The sequence below is a fragment of the Pimephales promelas genome, chromosome 9 (assembly GCF_988280905.1).
Source record: "Pimephales promelas chromosome 9, fPimPro1.hap1.1, whole genome shotgun sequence".
NCBI lineage: Eukaryota > Metazoa > Chordata > Actinopteri > Cypriniformes > Leuciscidae > Pimephales > Pimephales promelas.
In genome coordinates, this window is record NC_142777.1 from 39,329,629 (window position 1) to 39,349,628 (window position 20,000).

General features: G+C 49.0%; 2 protein-coding genes across 7 annotated transcripts in view; one reads left to right on the top strand and one right to left on the bottom strand.

Annotated features, from left to right (window-relative positions):
- The window catches only part of evc2 (EvC ciliary complex subunit 2), an 11,456-nt gene extending 9,958 nt beyond the window's left edge, over positions 1-1,498 (bottom strand). For all 3 annotated transcript variants that reach the window (XM_039655003.2, XM_089135175.1, XM_039655001.2), the window contains exons 1-5: positions 1,345-1,498; positions 1,122-1,234; positions 865-915; positions 605-776; positions 354-454 (exon numbers count right to left, since the gene is read on the bottom strand). In XM_039655003.2, the coding sequence (XP_039510937.2) occupies positions 354-454; positions 605-776; positions 865-915; positions 1,122-1,234; positions 1,345-1,498 (591 nt within the window). The remainder of the gene's footprint in view (positions 1-353; positions 455-604; positions 777-864; positions 916-1,121; positions 1,235-1,344) is intronic.
- Positions 1,499-1,928: 430 nt separating this feature from the next.
- evc (EvC ciliary complex subunit 1) lies at positions 1,929-19,427 on the top strand. Of its 4 annotated transcripts, XM_089135176.1 has the most exons (21): positions 1,929-2,111; positions 2,785-2,874; positions 3,396-3,479; positions 3,579-3,784; positions 3,858-3,930; positions 4,027-4,086; positions 4,678-4,792; positions 4,856-4,989; positions 5,736-5,888; positions 6,003-6,207; positions 6,584-6,741; positions 9,060-9,158; positions 9,554-9,802; positions 10,715-10,824; positions 10,927-11,050; positions 11,650-11,817; positions 12,114-12,234; positions 14,550-14,652; positions 14,736-14,817; positions 14,886-14,961; positions 18,908-19,427. In XM_089135176.1, the coding sequence occupies exons 1-21, from the start codon at positions 1,929-1,931 to the stop codon at positions 18,931-18,933; spliced, it is 2,619 nt and encodes an 872-aa protein (XP_088991302.1). In that variant the 3' UTR covers positions 18,934-19,427. The 4 variants fall into 4 exon arrangements, with proteins under 4 accessions (XP_088991302.1, XP_039510939.2, XP_088991303.1 ...); XM_039655005.2 differs by having other exon boundaries at positions 4,678-4,989; XM_089135177.1 differs by having other exon boundaries at positions 4,741-4,989.
- The last annotated feature ends 573 nt before the right edge of the window (positions 19,428-20,000 follow it).

Genomic DNA, 20,000 nt, shown 5'->3' on the forward strand with positions numbered 1-20,000 from the left:
AATGTAAAAGTGCTGGCTAATGCTAATCGAAAATTCTCTAAGATTATTATTCACGTCAGCACTTATGATGTTCGACTTCGCCAGTCGAAGATCAGCAAAATTAACGTTAAAGAGGTGTGTGAACTCGTTAGTGGTTACTCGCAATAACAACTTTCAAGGCTTGTACCTCAGAACCTATTTCATGGCTTACGTCCTCAAGCTCCAGCCACTGTTCTGTGCAAATGAACGTCCAGAACACATTAAGGGTTTCTGTTAGAGCGGTGTCGAGTTAGTGAGACAGAAGCAGAGAGAGAGAGAGGCGATTAGACAGGCAGTGAGACAGGAGAAGAGAGACAGACAGGCGGTGTGGATACCTGAGTGGCGTTGGAGAAGGTCAGAAACGCTGGTAATGTCAAAACCTGCTTTCTGTTTCCTTTCACTCTCATCCTGTACAAAACCTCAAACTGAGACCCAGCTACACACACACACACACACACACACACACACACAGAGTGAGAACAGTGAGTATGAGTTATATAGTCTGTGTGTGTGTGTGTGTGTGTGTGTGTGTGTGTGTGTGTGTGTGTGTGTGTGTGTGTGTGTGTGTGTGTGTGTGTGTAAGTACCGGGCAGTGTGTCCGTGCTGAAGGTCTGGTATCCTCTCTCCTGAACGCTCCCGTTGGTCTGTAGGAGCGTCACATCAGACACGGAGTCATGGATGCAGAGCTGCGAGAGGTCATGACCTTCCTCTGGGTTCCTGACCAGCAGCGTCACTCGCAGCTCAACACCACTGTCCACCTGTGACACACAACTGGCAATATTACACACACACACACACACACACACTCTATCTCTCTCTCTCACACACACGCACACAGAAACGCACCTGAGCGCACTTCAGGAACGAGACTCCAAACGCTGAAGGCTTCATCGTGCTCTAAACGTAAACAAACATCAAACTTGTGAGAATAAATGGGAACACAAATGCACAAAATTCTTCAAAATATCATTAAAAGAACGGACTCATAAAAGGACTAGATGAGGACTGCAGCTCTGATTCAAGACACTTTAACAAAATATCACATGTTTCCAGCCAGTTTCCATTTTTGAAAATAGAATAGTGATTGACAGGTGTCATTTTACCGGATTTGACGTATTTGGCGTGATTCTCTGATCCGCCCACTGACCAAATAAGGCGTGGCACGAGATGACGTCATCCGTGTACTGCTCTGAGGCGCTGATACTCCGCCTCATCTCTGGAAAACAATACAAACAACTTCTGTTTCTGCTTTTTCCTCTCAGAAACAACGAACAATTATTTTTTTGAGATTTTTTTTTTTAAAACAACACGAATCGAAAAAGAAACCTTTTTTGCGCTGGAATTTCTCCAAATCTTTCATCTTCTCTTGATCTGATCGAACAGATGTTGATTTATGGCGCGCGCGCGCGCGAGCACGCGCAGCATCTTCAGCTCTCGAGATAAACAGTAGCGCGCTCATAATTACAAACCACCGGTCCATATCCAAACTGCGTGGTTTTAATCCATAGGGTTTATTCACAAACCCGAGTTAAACGCGAGCCGGTTGAATAATCTCAGCACAACGATTACTAAACTCACTCACTATGCTTAAAATTACTAATACGGTTTCATATCACCAATGTCCCTGCTATTTTAAAACAGTAAATAACTGTATAAGTATGTAATATCTCATGACTGGACGAGAGAAAAGCGCAGTTTTGTTTTTCCGGTTCTGTTTAGCGCACAACTTTTCCCAAACTTTAGAAGCAGCGTGTAGGCCCGCCCTCTTTCATCTCTGATTGGCTTGGTGAATAACATTCCTTAGGGAATGCAGCGCTCCCATTGGCCACAAGTTCTGCCAGTCAAAAGTAACAGTACTACAGCAGCAGAGAGACAGTTGTTGCGCCCGCCCGGCCCGGTTAGTGTTTGAGATGCGCGTTAACGGCTCGTCGGACTCGTGCTCGGGGAACGCGCTGGTTGATCTGTCGGAGCCCCGGGACTGGGAAGTAACGTGGGCTCCGGTAACGGGCGTCACGGTGTCCGGTGCGGGTCTCGCGCTGCTCGCGGCTGCGCTCCTCTACGCTTGTCACCGGAAGCTGCTCATCTCTGCTCCGGTGAGCCGTTTATGTGCTCATGTTTTTGTGCTTATGTTTATGCTCATAAGTTTCTTTGCGGAAGAGTTAGGAGAAAACATGCTTTTGCAAATAATGATGACATAAAAAGTCGAAATTATGACTTAAATAGTTGATGTTATGGCATAAAAATTCAATTATAACTTAAACTTTTTAAAGCAAGACACCCCAGGTGAATAGGGAAAAAACTAATGGATATTGTCCTGATTTCACAGCTGACTGAATACATTAAAAATAGCAAACATCTTTTGATTAAAAGTTTTATGAAATGTTTTGTTTATATATTCAAATGAGGCATTGTCTAATTAGATATGCACTCATTTGCACACACTTCCAGCTCATAAGTTTTAAATTATTTTATGATTTTGTTGATGACATGTTAGAGTTGAAGATTTTTACAGAAGGGATTTTGGATCACTAAAATACAGAAAATTTATTTTGATTGATTTAAACATGATTTAATTACTGTATGTTTAATTAATAATGACCTTTTCATCAACTGTACTAGATCAGAGTATCAGTTTCTCCCTTTGGTTTTAAATGCCATAAGACTAGGCGTTTCCTCTGAGGAGATGAGCTCATACACACATAATCTTCTTTATATCTTCATTTCTAACTTTGAGGATATGACCAATGTAGATGTGTTGTGTGTCAGTGTGGAGGCCTGCGCAGGCGTGAGGAGGAGGAAGAGGAGGAGGAGGAGGAGAGCGACTGCGAGCGCCGGAGCTGCCGACCGCATGAGCCGGTGTGTGTTGCACTCACGAACACAGGCCTCTGGCAAACACACCACTTTCACACACACAGTCTCATTTTTCCATTGTAATTTCTGTGGATCATGTTTTATTCTGTGTAAGTCTCGCGTCAGAAAAACCAGCGATTTCAAACCGTGTTTTTATATTATAAAAGGTTCCTGGCTCTTCCTAGCTTTATAACGGCAGTGGATTGCAATCAACAGATTGAAGCTCATAAAAAAAGTGCATTATGATGGACTTTTTGAAGCTTCAATCTAATGGTTTCAATCCACTGCCATCATAGCGTGGAAGAGCCAGGAAACTTTTATAATTTAACTCAGATTGTTTTCGTCTGAAAGTGAGTAAATCATGGGCTAATTTTCATGTTAAAGTGAACTACTCCTTTAATGTCTCTAATAGCCTGATGCTTGTAGTTTAGGTCCGAGCTGGGCAGGAGTGTGTGTGTGTGTGTGTGTGTGTGTGTGTGTGTGTGTGCAGCTTCACTGAGGACAATCTCTTCTTCTTCTTCTCTCAGGAGTCGCAGTGGACGGTCAACAGAGACGTGGCTGCGTTTGCCCTGAAGGCCAGAGTGATCTACCCCATCAACCAGAGATACAGGGTGAGTCTCCATCTGTGTGTGTGTGTGTGTGTGTGTGTGTGTGAGAGCGAGTGATCTGATCTGTGTGTGTGTGTGTGTGTGTGTGTGTGTGTGTGTCAGCCGCTGGCGGATGGAGCCTCTAACCCCTCTCTGCACGAGCCGCCCATGCGTCAGGACTCCGCCTCCTCGCTGGGTGATGATTGGCCGAGCCACGAGAGGGATGATGACAGCGGTCAGTTCGTCTCCTGCGGCCCCTCGTCTAAAGCACACGCCAGTCATGTGTTCAGGAGAGTCCAGCATTACCCACAAACCCCCTGCCACTCATGGTCAGTGACACACACACACACAGCAGGTGTAGGAGCCAGTGAAGGGGTAATCAGGGTCACATGATGTGTGCAGGGTCAGCCTGGTGTGTGTGACGCTAGAGGAACTGCAGCGACACGCGTCACGCCTGCAGTGGGAGAAGCACACGGTACGACACACACACATCATCATATTTCATCATGTATTTCTTTAATATAACATTATAATAAAATAACAAATGAAGTGTGTGTGGATTCTGCCGCAGATGTTTCTGCAGATTCTGCGCCTGTTGCTGGACGAGAGAGAACACGCTGACCTCATCCAGGTGAGACAACTGAGGAGAATCATGTGATCAATTGGCGCTTTTCCACTGCATAGTACGGTACGGTTCGGCTCAGTACGCTTCGACTCGGCGCGGAACAGTTCGGCTCGCTTTGCGTTTCCACCGCAGTAGTACCCCTTCAAAGTGTGTGGGACTGATCGTTATCTGCGCGCGCCTCTACTGCCATGACATCATCTTAAAAGCGCCACATTTTCAAACCCACAACACAGGAACAATGGAGACTATCGAGGGGATGGTGTTCCTGATTCTCGGTATGTGGTTGTTTTTAACTGCTAGACGGAAAAATGTGTTTAAAATGAGGCTGATGGCAGCAAAACAAAAATACTGCTAAAAAAGTGTCTCGTGTCGCAAATCCAGTGATGCTGGTAGTGACGATTCTGTCTGACCAATCAGTGATCTGCAGTGTTTCACGTCACATTTTAGTACCGGTACGGTACGCTTGGTACCGAACCGTACTGTACCGTACCATGCAATGGAAAAGCACCACAAGTGAGCCGTACCGAACCGTACCGTACTATGCAGTGGAAAAGCGCCTAATGACCTGCTGCCCTTTCACACTGGGCCTCTGTGCAGGAGGCGGAGCTTCTGGTGAGAGGTGTGTCTGTGGATGAGGGGGAGGAGTCAGTTGCTGTGCAGGAGGCGGAGCTTCTGGCAAGAGGCGTGTCTGTGGAGAAGAGGGCTCAGTCAGGTGCTGTGCAGGAGGCGGAGCTTCCGGCGAGAGGCGTGTCTGTGGAGAAGAGGGCTCAGTCAGGTGCTGTGCAGGAGGCGGAGCTTCCGGCGAGAGGCGTGTCTGTGGAGGACAGGGCGGAGTCGGGCTCAGTCACATGTTCTGTGGAGGAGGTGGAGAAGGCGGGACGGGAGCAGCTGGAGCGATCACTGCAGACGGTAATCTCAAACACAGCAGAAACAGAGACGGCGCACAGGATGAGGATTATCGCTAGATGTTATTATTACAATTATTATTAAAGGTGACAAATTATGCCCCTTTTCACAAAAAAATGGTAAAATGGTAAATGGACTGCATTTATATAACGCTTTCATATTGCCTCACATTCACCCACTCACTCATTCACACACCGACGGCGGTGTCAGCCATGCAAGGCGCCATCAGCTGGGGTTAGGACACCTCGACACTTGGCCAGGTGCAATCGGGGATCGAACCACCAACCGTCCGGTTTGTAGACAACCTGCATGAACCACTGAGCCGCTGCCGCCCCAGTGACTTCAGTGAATTTCGACTCTAAATCCCCCCAGATCATTTATTATATATTGTCAAATTTACCCTTTTTTGGGTGTAAGCAGAAATGTGCCGTTTTTGCGTGTGTCGCTTTAAATGCAAATGAGCTTTAGCTCCGCCTCTGTCCAGAAGGGGGCGGAGCCTACACACAGCTTCAGAGACTCTGGCAGGAATAACACAGGCGGATCTCAGTGTTCAGTGTTAGAACTGGGCCCTGCTGGCGCTCGCGAACCCAATGGCGCTGGTGTGTGTGTGTGTGTGTGTGTGTGTGAACGTGCAGATTAAGGGCGGGAATATTATAATAAGATCCTATGATAAGATTATAAAAAAATATGTTTTGTCATGCTGTCAGAGAAAGACTCGTGTGTGTGTGTGTGTGTGTGTGTGTGTTCAGGCTGTGAGGTTTGCACAGCAGTTGCAGCGGCTCTGGCAGAATCTTCAGCGCAGGTTTTCCCGGGACGTCTCAGAGGAAGTGATGCGTATCATCATGGGATGCCTGCGATCAATGGAGGAGGTTCTGTCCGAGGTTCAGGCGTCAGTCCTGCAGGTGACGGTCACACACACCACGGCCACACACACCACGGTCACACACACCACAGTCACACACACACACACACTACAGTGTTCCCGCTGAGCTCAGCCTTATGCTGATGTTCAACAGATGCTGATTGACAGGATGGAGTGCTGGGAGGAAGTGAGCGACTGCCTGAGAGGAAGGACCACCCTCCTGAACCTGGAGGCGGAGCTTATGGTGAAAGCCACCGTCCAATCAGTGGAGCAGCTGAGATGTGATGGACAGCTGGACACACAGATTCTTAGTGACTTCCAGACTGCGGTTAATGAAGCAGTGGAGCAGAGCGCTGAGGGTACAACACACACACTCACACTCACACACACACTTACGCACGCACACGCACACACACACACACACACAGACACACACACACACACACACCACATCTGAAATCAAGATAAAAGAATTGTTATTTTAAAAATGAAAAATCTGTCATCATTGACTCACCTGTTTACTTTATTTACTTGACTGTTCAAACCTGTGTGTGTTTCTGTCTTCTGCTGAACACACGGGAGAGGTTTGAAGAGTGTCGGTAGCCGAACAGTTGATGGGTTAGCAGCTAACGCTAACGCTAACCCTAGCCGCCGTGCCTTCACTAGAATAAGGATCCGCACGTCTTAAACATGTTCTGATTATCCCACATTAACGTGTTGTTCTGCGGCCTGCAGCGATCCGACGACAGACGGAGACTCTCGCGCTCGAGCTCGTTCAGAAGATCTGTGTGAGGAGGAGGAGGATGATGAAGACTCAGAGCTGCGAGTGGAGTCACGTGTCACACACACACTCACACACACACACACACTCAGACGCCCGCCGCATGATGAAGGTGAGAAACACACGGCAGCGTCAAAACTGATTTAGAGACCGTCTGTCTGTCTGCTCATCTGTCTGTCTGCGCAGGCGTGTGTCTGTCTGTCTGCTCATCTGTCTGTCTGCTCATCTGTCTGTCTGCGCAGGCGTGTGTCTGTCTGTCTGCTCATCTGTCTGTCTGCTCATCTGTCTGTCTGCGCAGGCGTGTGTCTGTCTGTCTGCTCATCTGTCTGTATGCTCATCTGTCTGTCTGCTCATCTGTCTGTCTGCTCATCTGTCTGTCTGCTCATCTGTCTGTCTGCGCAGGCGTGTGTCTGTCTGTCTGCTCATCTGTCTGTATGCTCATCTGTCTGTCTGCTCATCTGTCTGTCTGCGCAGGCGTGTGTCTGTCTGTCTGTCTGTCTGTCTGCTCATCTGTCTGTCTGCTCGTCTGTCTGTCTGTGCAGGCGTGTGTCTGTCTGTCTGTCTGTCTGTCTGCTCATCTGTCTGTCTGCTCGTCTGTCTGTCTGTGCAGGCGTGTGTCTGTCTGTCTGTCTGTCTGTCTGCTCATCTGTCTGTCTGCTCATCTGTCTGTCTGCTCATCTGTCTGTCTGCGCAGGCGTGTGTCTGTCTGTCTGCTCATCTGTCTGTATGCTCATCTGTCTGTCTGCTCATCTGTCTGTCTGCGCAGGCGTCTGTCTGTCTGTCTGTCTGTCTGCTCATCTGTCTGTCTGCTCGTCTGTCTGTCTGTGCAGGCGTGTGTCTGTCTGTCTGTCTGTCTGTATGCTCATCTGTCTGTCTGCTCATCTGTCTGTCTGCGCAGGCGTCTGTCTGTCTGTCTGTCTGTCTGTCTGCTCATCTGTCTGTCTGCTCGTCTGTCTGTCTGTGCAGGCGTGTGTCTGTCTGTCTGCTCATCTGTCTGTCTGGGCAGGCGTGTCTGTCTGTCTGCTCATCTGTCTGTCTGCTCATCTGTCTGTCTGCGCAGGCGTGTGTCTGTCTGTCTGCTCATCTGTCTGTCTGCTCATCTGTCTGTCTGCTCATCTGTCTGTCTGCGCAGGCGTGTGTCTGTCTGTCTGCTCATCTGTCTGTCTGCTCATCTGTCTGTCTGCGCAGGCGTGTGTCTGTCTGTCTGCTCATCTGTCTGTCTGCGCAGGCGTGTGTCTGTCTGTCTGCTCATCTGTCTGTCTGCTCGTCTGTCTGTCTGTGCAGGCGTGTGTCTGTCTGTCTGCTCATCTGTCTGTCTGCGCAGGCGTGTGTCTGTCTGCTCATCTGTCTGCGCAGGCGTGTGTCTGTCTGTCTGCTCATCTGTCTGTCTGCTCATCTGTCTGTCTGCTCATCTGTCTGTCTGCGCAGGCGTCTGTCTGTCTGTCTGTCTGTCTGTCTGCTCATCTGTCTGTCTGCTCGTCTGTCTGTCTGTGCAGGCGTGTGTCTGTCTGTCTGTCTGTCTGTATGCTCATCTGTCTGTCTGCTCATCTGTCTGTCTGCGCAGGCGTCTGTCTGTCTGTCTGTCTGTCTGTCTGCTCATCTGTCTGTCTGCTCGTCTGTCTGTCTGTGCAGGCGTGTGTCTGTCTGTCTGCTCATCTGTCTGTCTGGGCAGGCGTGTCTGTCTGTCTGCTCATCTGTCTGTCTGCTCATCTGTCTGTCTGCGCAGGCGTGTGTCTGTCTGTCTGCTCATCTGTCTGTCTGCTCATCTGTCTGTCTGCTCATCTGTCTGTCTGCGCAGGCGTGTGTCTGTCTGTCTGCTCATCTGTCTGTCTGCTCATCTGTCTGTCTGCGCAGGCGTGTGTCTGTCTGTCTGCTCATCTGTCTGTCTGCGCAGGCGTGTGTCTGTCTGTCTGCTCATCTGTCTGTCTGCTCGTCTGTCTGTCTGTGCAGGCGTGTGTCTGTCTGTCTGCTCATCTGTCTGTCTGCGCAGGCGTGTGTCTGTCTGATCATCTGTCTGCGCAGGCGTGTGTCTGTCTGTCTGCTCATCTGTCTGTCTGCTCATCTGTCTGTCTGCTCATCTGTCTGTCTGCGCAGGCGTGTGTCTGTCTGTCTGCTCATCTGTCTGTCTGCTCATCTGTCTGTCTGCGCAGGCGTGTGTCTGTCTGTCTGCTCATCTGTCTGTCTGCGCAGGCGTGTGTCTGTCTGTCTGCTCATCTGTCTGTCTGCTCGTCTGTCTGTCTGTGCAGGCGTGTGTCTGTCTGTCTGCTCATCTGTCTGTCTGCGCAGGCGTGTGTCTGTCTGCTCATCTGTCTGCGCAGGCGTGTGTCTGTCTGTCTGCTCATCTGTCTGCATGCTCATCTGTCTGTCTGCGCAGGCGTGTGTCTGTCTGTCTGCTCATCTGTCTGTCTGCTCATCTGTCTGTCTGCGCAGGCGTGTGTGGATCTGCAGGCGAGACACTGGCGTCAGAGGAGAGAGTTTGAGCTGCAGCAAGACGGCAGAATCACTGCGGCTCTGTGTGAACGCTGGACGGTCAGTATCATAATCAATAATCAATAATCTTCCATCATTCAGAACCTTTCAGAGCCTCCGGGTCGCGGCACAGAAATCACCAGCCTCTCCCTATGGAGGATCCCTGTCCCACTCCACAGATAAAGCAGTGTGAGCGTTTAAAGTCTGTTTAGAGACATTCATATATATTTATACCGTACAGTTACTGTTACACTGAGAAATGAATATTCTTATTATGTTTTGATTGATGTGAAGCTGCTTTGATGTAATCTATATTGAGAAAAGCGCTATATAAATATACTTGACTTATGCCGCAGATATATACCTTATTATTTGATGTGATGATGACCAATATTATTACACAACCCATGGACGTGTGTGTGTGCGTGTGTGTGTGTGTGTTTGTATCCACACAGAGCTTGTTCGGTCAGAGCCGTGGACGCTTGGCTGATTTGTGTGCTGAGTTTGTCCTGAGCAGCATCTCTACAGGCCCCACCCCCTGTGCAGGCTCCGCCCCCTCTGCAGGCCCCGCCCCCTCTGAAGACCTCTGCCAATCAGTGCTGAAGAGCGTGAAGCTCACCGTGGCCAATCGGATGCAGCGAGAGGAAGGCCACGCCCACACACACCTGCGCAGGCTCCGGGAGCAGCTGCAGCGACGCAGACAGGTCTCACTGCAGTCATGTGCAATATTATGGGATGTCAGGGCTCCAGACTGCCTCCTAATGTCGCATTTCCAACCTTTCTCCTGCCGGCGTGGCTCAATTTAGCTAATGGGAAGCATTCACAACCACCAGGAGAAACAGCGTCTGTCCACGAACCAGCAGCATTGACCATGAGTGTGATGTAGTCACACTGACCCTAACCGTGGTCCTGTCTGATTAACAGTCTAGTGTTTTTACATTATTCACTTCAATCATCCTGTCGCCGTAAACCGCCCTGTCAATCATCCTGTCACCGTACTGTCAATCATCTTATCACAGTTAAAATCCTCCATTCAATCTAATTTAATGTCCTCCTGTTTCTGAGAGATGTTGGAGGACGTTGATCTGCCAGTCGTGGGTCTCTCATGCGGATTCTCTCCTCGTGTGTTTGCAATTTGAATATAATGATGCATTTAAGAGTTAATGGCTAAACGTGTCTTTCCAAAAGTCCACAATGCTGCTGCAGATGCGATATAATGTGGCCAGCACTCAATAAATATATTTTCATCAGGTTAGAGACTGATAATGAGTCACTCAAACCCCTTTATCTAAACCTCTCTGCATAACCGCCGCTCTCGCGCTCCTCCATGTCTGTCGTTTCTGAACGCTTTTCACTCGTGTTTCTAGTTCAAACCTGAATCCTCGTCCAGTGCGTGATGGGTTGTGGGTAATATCAGCCGTTAGCGTGCACATCGATCTACACTTCAGATTCTGACTGGATGTAGTAGACCATCCGGGTCTCTCTGGATCACTCATACGGTGTGAGACGCACTCGTTCTATTTTCGAACACTAGTCAGGACGGATAGTATGCGAATCGGGACGCAGCATCTGTCTCATGAAAGGCTCAACGCTTTCTGCACGGTGTGTCTGAACAGGTGTGGACGGAGGACGAGGCTTTGACTCGCGCGCGTCTTCATCACTTCGGAGAACAGCAGCACGCCGTCGTCATGGCGATAGTGTCCAGGCACGCAGATATGCAGATGAGGTGAGCATGTGATGCGCTGATTGGGCATTCGTTGGCTAGCCTGATTGGTGTGTGTGTGTGTGTGTGTGTGTGTGTGTGTGCTGATGAGCTGCTGGATTGCAGGAGTGCTCATGTAGACGAGCAGCAGCTGCTGCTGATCCTGGAGGTCCAGAGGATTCTAGCGGCGCGAGCGTTACACCTGCGGCTGATGGAGCTGATGAAGCTGGCCGTCCAGTCACACACACAGGTCAACACACACGCACACACTAACACACACACACTAACACTCACTCACACACACGGACACACACTCACATGTTTATTTAGTTATTAATGTAAAAGGTACATTGCATAAACATTTATTGTTTTCTTCTGATGTTTGATGAATAAAGGTCCTTTCACACTGGACGCCATTTTGACGCACGAATACAATACAGTGCTTATTTGGAAATGTGCTATTTAGCGATTGTGATTTTTTATTTTTTTTTATTTTATAAAGCCTATTAACAATTTAAAGCATCATGTTAACATCACTGTAAAAAGACATCTAATATATAATCTATATTTATTCATCTAGTAGTCTATAATAATAAGTATATAGTACGTTTCCATCAGGTCTGGTTTCCTGCGACGGAGCGCTGGTCAGCTGGTCACCCTCGGCACGAATGTTTTGGAATGTTGAAGCTCTGAACGTGAATGGTTTTGACGTGAACTATTCGCTTTTTCGTTTTTTTTTTTTCGTTTCGTGTCTGGAGAGAAAGGGCCTTAAAACTGATCATTATATCGCCAAATATGGTACACACACACACACACACAGACTGAGGTTGAGTGTTGTGTTGTGTGCAGGACTCCTCTGTCGCCGTGGAAACGGTGTCCTGTGCAGAGGCTGTGATTGGCCAGAATCTCCTGCACGAGCTGGAGGCGTCGGCTGAGATGCTGCAGGGCCACGCCCACCTCCTGCTAGGCCACGCCCTCTCGCGGGCCGCACGCCTGCAGAGCGACACACAGCAGAAGGTCAGTGAGGTCGCTGTAGATCTGCTGTAACTCTCTCTGTGAACTCTGAACTCTACACTGTTACTGCGCTCTACGATACTCAATAATATCTCTAATCAGCACAATCACATATTTAACCCTTTCCCCAAAACATTCTTCATGCCTCAAAATATCTTCCGTTCGTTTCTCAGTGAAACGTCAATCGACAGTGTGTGTGTGTGTGTGTGTGTGTGTGTGTGTGTGTGTGTGTGTGTGTGCGTGTGTGTGTAAATCAGGTGTGACACATGTAGTGTGTTGATCGTGTGTTTGGCCTTCAGGAGCGGCTGATGGACGCGGTGTGTGAAAGTGTGTGTGTGACGCGGGATTGTGTCGAGTCTCTGATCCGGGAATATTACTGTGGGATCCGGAGCAGGAGGAGGACACACACCAGAGCGAGCGGTACACACACACACACACACACACACACACACACCAGAGCCAGTGGTACACACACACACACACACACACACACACCAGAGCCAGCGGTACACACACACACACACACACACCAGAGCCAGTGGTACACACACACACACACACACACACACCAGAGCCAGCGGTACACACACACACACACACACACACACACACACACACCAGAGCCAGTGGTACACACACACACACACACACACACACCAGAGCCAGCGGTACACACACACACACACACACACACACACCAGAGCCAGCGGTACACACACACACACACACACCAGAGCCAGCGGTACACACACACACACACACACCAGAGCCAGCGGTACACACACACACACACACACCAGAGCCAGCGGTACACACACACACACACACACACACACACAGCAGAATAATTACATGATTTAATATTAATGAATTACTAAAATCACATTAGCCGCGTTTCCACTGCCGGGCCAGGGCCGGGCCGTGCTAGTGCGTGCCAGGGCCAGTCGCGTTTCCACTGTCACTTCCGGGGCTTGATCGGGGCTTCCTCAGGGCCAACGGCCAGGATTTCTGGCCCGTCGAATACCTTGGGCCAGAGGGGGCCAGCTCGGGCTAGAGGCGTGCTCAAGGTAAAAGGCGGAGTTTATCGGTGTTATGGAACGTTATGATCTGAAGCAAGATGCACATAGGGGTGTCCATGTTTAACCGATTAACCGTTTAAAATTGCATAACAGTTTAATTTGAACTGTAGGCCTATGCCAAATGCTGTGCAACAATATAGGCTATAGCTACATATCGACGAATTTTCAGATATTTGTTTGATTTTTTTGCCCCTTAAACATTTAAAATATTTGACAAATTAATATGAAAAAAATATATATTTTACTGGTTTTCTGAGGCCAAATTAGAACCTGGAAATGATATTTTCCCCGCAGTGCTGAATGAGAAGAGCCGTAACCACAGCCTACAGAAAGGGGATTTATGGGTGATTTATAGGCTATAATAAATGTGTCTGATAATAAAATAATATAAAATAACGAGGCATTAATTGTTTATTAATAAACTATTGTTTTCTAAATGATTTTCGGCTAAAAACATATCTCCATCTCCGGATGCACATTTAGAGAGAAATTAAGCTACATAAACATAGAAGATATTGGCTTTCGATTCGAATTTGTTCTTTTTTAATTGGACATTTAAAGCTTTAATCTACAAAGGATATAACCCCTGTAGACTAAAGCTTTAAATGTCCAATTTAAAACGAACAAATTCGAATGCGGTGGCTGTTTCAGGTCTCGCGCTTCAGTTCACGGAGATCATGAAGCGCGCCTTGATTAATTGTTAAAGCACAACGTTTTCTTGTTGTAAATACATTTATTTGCGAATAATGTATTATTATTTTCTGTATGACCAGAAATGAAAGAGTATTTTAAGTTGTTTCCACTGAAAGAAATGCAATGAAACTGTTCACATGGGCGTCTCGCAGCCATCAGTGCGTGCTCCACACACACTGGATATGCGCTGATATTTGTCAAAAATATTGTGTTTATTTGTGCTCTGTTCCTTTTTTGGATAAAGGCGTCTTCTACATATGCAGCCTAATAAAATGTTACAATAATGATGATGATGGTTATTATTATTATTATTATTTGCAGACACGGAGTTTTTGTGAAATGGACGTTTTGCTTATTTTCAATTGGCAATTTCAGTTTGAAGGGTGATGGAAATGCGGCTTTAACTGCTCCGTACTTGCTGCGTTTTATTTCTATAAATTAATTTCGTTTCAAATGGGGTCCAATCAGTTATTAAAGGTGTTAAAAATTTACTCTGTATCTCGAGGTTGCGGCGCGCACACTATGCACCGAGTATTAACCGATGGGCCTCGGTTAACGGTTAATGAAAAACTTGAAAACGTGCCCGCAGCCCTACTTGTTATATCGCGCAAAAAATCGCTGCTTGAAATGGAGAATCGCCTGTACTGGTCTCGGGACACTATTGCAGCCACTACGGCAGTTGAGTTCATATACATGCTATCTTCCTAATTTAAAAAATAAATTAATTCATAATACCCGCTGAAATGGGTTGGGTTTTATGACGTTTGATCCTGAAAGGCGTGTTAGGGGTGGGGTCTGGGGCAGCGCTGTGGGGCTACTGGCCCGGCAGTGGAAACGCGGCTATTTAGGATTATCATGTGCAGGTCTTTATAAATGAAGCTCCTTCATGAGGTGTGTGTCTGTCTATGATTCCTTCAATCACTCAGTGTGTGTGTGTGTGTGTGTGTGTGTGTGTGTGTTTAGAGGATACAGACACACACACACGGTGGACGGATTGCACTAGAGCTCTACAGACACAACTCCTCAACTGGGCCAGAAAACCCACATCTACTGAACTACATCACAGGTACACACACACACACACACACACACAGTAAATTGCTAATTATAAGTGTATGAATAGTAACGCACTCTGTCGTGTGTGTTCAGGGTTGTGGAGCTGAAGAGGACGTGTCTGACAGAGATTCAGAAAGATAGTCCAGAGCAAACACACACTCACAGACACCTCAGAGTATGTATACCTGAATGTGTGTGTGTGTGTATTTCTGTCAGCTCATCTGTGTGTGTGTGTGTGTGCAGGATGAAGAAGAGGCGTTCATGCGTAGACTGGCATCTCTAGCACGAGTGTCTCTCAGGAACGAGGAGGATTTTACAGGTCAGAAACACGATCAGTTCGAGTCTTTGTTGACGTGACCAAAATTGTGTATTTGTGTGACTAGAGCATCTCTGTGTGTAGTGTGTAGGGCGTAGTGTGAAGTGTGAAGTGTGTAGTGTGTAGTGTGTAGTCAGAGTGTTTGAGTGGAGTGGAGCGGCAGTTATTCCCCCTCCGCTCTCTAAGCGATTAAAAATCACTCCGCTCCGAGTTCTCCATTTACAGCTCCGGCTCCGATCCAGGTTTTTTTCCCACTCCTCACTCCACTCCACTCCTCACTCCACTCCTCACTCCACTCCTCACTCCACTCCTGACTCCACTCCTCACTCCACTCCTCACTCCACTCCTCACTCCACTCCTCACTCCACTCCTCACTCCACTCCTCACTCCACTCCTCACTCCACTCCTCACTCCACTCCACTCCTGACTCCACTCCTCACTCCACTCCTCACTCCACTCCACTCCTCACTCCACTCCACTCCTGACTCCACTCCACTCCTCACTCCACTCCTCACTCCACTCCACTCCTCACTCCACTCCTCACTCCACTCCTCACTCCACTCCTCACTCCACTCCTCACTCCACTCCACTCCTCACTCCACTCCTGACTCCACTCCACTCCTCACTCCACTCCACTCCTCACTCCACTCCTCACTCCACTCCTCACTCCACTCCTCACTCCACTCCACTCCTGACTCCACTCCTCACTCCACTCCACTCCTCACTCCACTCCTCACTCCACTCCACTCCTCACTTCACTCCTCACTCCACTCCTCACTCCACTCCTCACTCCACTCCTCACTCCACTCCTCACTCCACTCCACTCCTCACTTCACTCCACTCCTCACTCCACTCCACTCCTGACTCCACTCCACTCCTCACTCCACTCCTCACTCCACTCCACTCCTCACTCCACTCCTCACTCCACTCCTCACTCCACTCCTCACTCCACTCCACTCCTCACTCCACTCCTCACTCCACTCCTGACTCCACTCCACTCCTGACTCCACTCCACTCCTCACTCCACTCCACTCCTCACTCCACTCCTCACTCCACTCCTCACTCCACTCCTCACTCCACTCCTCACTCCACTCCACTCCTGACTCCACTCCTCACTCCACTCCACTCCTCACTCCACTCCTCACTCCACTCCACTCCTCACTTCACTCCTCACTCCACTCCTCACTCCACTCCTCACTCCACTCCTCACTCCACTCCACTCCTCACTTCACTCCACTCCTCACTCCACTCCACTCCTCACTCCACTCCTCACTCCACTCCTCACTCCACTCCTCACTCCACTCCTCACTCCACTCCTGACTCCACTCCACTCCTGACTCCACTCCACTCCTCACTCCACTCCACTCCTCACTCCACTCCTGACTCCACTCCTGACTCCACTCCACTCCTCACTCCACTCCTCACTCCACTCCTCACTCCACTCCACTCCTGACTCCACTCCTGACTCCACTCCTCACTCCACTCCTCACTCCACTCCACTCCTGACTCCACTCCTCACTCCACTCCACTCCTCACTCCACTCCTCACTCCACTCCTCACTCCACTCCTCACTCCACTCCACTCCTCACTCCACTCCTCACTCCACTCCTCACTCCACTCCTCACTCCACTCCACTCCTCACTTCACTCCACTCCTCACTCCACTCCACTCCTCACTCCACTCCACTCCTCACTCCACTCCTCACTCCACTCCTCACTCCACTCCTGACTCCACTCCACTCCTCACTCCACTCCACTCCTCACTCCACTCCTGACTCCACTCCACTCCTGACTCCACTCCACTCCTCACTCCACTCCACTCCTCACTCCACTCCTCACTCCACTCCTCACTCCACTCCACTCCTCACTCCACTCCTCACTCCACTCCACTCCTCACTTCACTCCACTCCTCACTCCACTCCTCACTCCACTCCACTCCTCACTCCACTCCTCACTCCACTCCTCACTCCACTCCTGACTCCACTCCACTCCTGACTCCACTCCACTCCTCACTCCACTCCTCACTCCACTCCTCACTCCACTCCACTCCTGACTCCACTCCACTCCTCACTCCACTCCTCACTCCACTCCTCACTCCACTCCTCACTCCACTCCTCACTCCACTCCTCACTCCACTCCACTCCTCACTCCACTCCTCACTCCACTCCTCACTCCACTCCACTCCTCACTCCACTCCACTCCTGACTCCACTCCACTCCTCACTCCACTCCTCACTCCACTCCACTCCTGACTCCACTCCACTCCTGACTCCACTCCACTCCTCACTCCACTCCTCACTCCACTCCTCACTCCACTCCACTCCTGACTCCACTCCACTCCTCACTTCACTCCTCACTTCACTCCTCACTCCACTCCTCACTCCACTCCTCACTCCACTCCTCACTCCACTCCACTCCTCACTTCACTCCACTCCTCACTCCACTCCTCACTCCACTCCACTCCTCACTCCACTCCACTCCTCACTCCACTCCTCACTCCACTCCTCACTCCACTCCTCACTCAGCTCCTCACTCCACTCCACTCCTCACTCCACTCCACTCCTCACTCCACTCCTCACTCCACTCCACTCCTCACTCCACTCCTCACTCCACTCCTCACTCCACTCCACTCCTCACTCCACCTCACTCCTCACTCCACTCCTCACTCCACTCCTCACTCCACTCCACTCCTCACTCCACTCCACTCCTGACTCCACTCCACTCCTCACTCCACTCCTCACTCAGCTCCTCACTCCACTCCTCACTCCACTCCACTCCTGACTCCACTCCACTCCTCACTTCACTCCTCACTCCACTCCTGACTCCACTCCTCACTCCACTCCTCACTCAGCTCCTCACTCCACTCCTCACTCCACTCCACTCCTGACTCCACTCCACTCCTCACTTCACTCCTCACTCCACTCCACTCCTCACTCCACTCCTCACTCCACTCCTCACTTCACTCCTCACTCCACTCCACTCCTGACTCCACTCCACTCCTCACTCCACTCCTCACTCAGCTCCTCACTCCACTCCTCACTCCACTCCTCACTCCACTCCTCACTCCACTCCACTCCTGACTCCACTCCACTCCTCACTCCACTCCTCACTCCACTCCACTCCTGACTCCACTCCACTCCTCACTCCACTCCACTCCTCACTCCACTCCTCACTCAGCTCCTCACTCCACTCCTCACTCCACTCCACTCCTCACTCCACTCCTCACTCCACTCCTCACTCCACTCCACTCCTCACTCCACTCCACTCCTCACTCCACTCCTCACTCCACTCCTCACTCCACTCCACTCCTCACTCCACTCCTCACTCAGCTCCTCACTCCACTCCTCACTCCACTCCTCACTCCACTCCACTCCTCACTCCACTCCTCACTCAGCTCCTCACTCCACTCCTCACTCCACTCCACTCCTCACTCCACTCCACTCCTCACTCCACTCCTCACTCAGCTCCTCACTCCACTCCTCACTCCACTCCACTCCTCACTCCACTCCTCACTCCACTCCTCACTCCACTCCACTCCTCACTCCACTCCACTCCACTCCTCACTCCACTCCTCACTCCACTCCACTCCTCACTCCACTCCTCACTCCACTCCTCACTCCACTCCACTCCTCACTCCACTCCTCACTCCACTCCTCACTCCACTCCTCACTCCACTCCTCACTCCACTCCTCACTCCACTCCTCACTCCACTCCTCACTCCACTCCACTCCTGACTCCACTCCTGACTCCACTCCTCACTCCATTCCGCTTCTCTCTGCTCTGCTATTAATTAAGCAAATCATCATCATTTGACTTGTACCTTTTCTTAAATGTTTCAAGGCTGAAATGTGAGGTTAATACAATGTTTTGTATTATTTAAAGTGACGTTGTTGAAATGGTTTGGTGTGTTTCCATAAATCAGCCAATACAGCGCGAGTGTGTTCTGTGCAGGTCATCGGTGTGGAGAGAGTTCCTGAAGGACTTCTGCTGGACCTCAGATGAGCGTCAGAAGACCAGCAGGACGATGCAGAACACACACACACACACACACACACACACACACACACACAATCATAAAATATTATAATGGGTTTTTTCCATCGATGTGTTACAATCAGACACACTGGCCACAACGCCAGTCAGTTGTACTCGTTTGTCTGGAGAGGTTATTAAACAATTGAGCAAATTACAAACAAAACAGAACAAAGCATTGCAGGAAGATCAACAGCAGGCGTGGTGTCCGTACACCAGTCTCTCCGTCCTCTCCTCTCGCTCAGCTTTTCTCTCTCGTTACCTGATCACACCTGCACACGACTAATGAAGAACACACGGCCGAACATCAGTGACGGGAACAGGAACGTAACGCTGTGTTCATCATGAAAGTCAACAGCGTGAGTAAGATAGGATAATATATAATATATTATCATACATGAAGAGTTCAGATGCAAAAGCCTCTAAGTGTCATTTGAAATTTTGTTCTAGAATGATCATTTTTATCAAGCTTGTATATTTAAGTTCAGTGATTTCACTTAAATGGCAATGATAATTACCTATTAATTGTTATTTAAGTGAAATTACTGAACTTAAATATACAAGTTTGATAAAAATCATCATTAAAGAAGAAAATTTCAAATGGCATTTAGAGGCTTTTGCATCTGAACTCTTCATATATATACAATATATCGGGAGACACATGGAGTGGCTCAGGCATGATTTGACCACTTCTTTCAGTTTTGTTTAGGAAGAAAGCCCTTCTTTAAAGTGAATTTCATTTTGAATAAATTGTATCTTAATTTCAATAATTTTGTTTCGGTAAATTGACTGGATTTAATAAATAAGAAGCAAATATAGCAGATAATACACAGAGGCGCGGGCACTTGCGTTGCACGTGAACTGCAGCATCTCTTCATAAATGAACCGAAACTCAGCGTATGCCTCACAGACATGACAAATATATCTATAGAGAGCTTGAAATGTCTTTAAACAAAACAAAAAGAAATACTCTCTGAATATGTAATCCATTATAGACGCATTCACTGCAGAG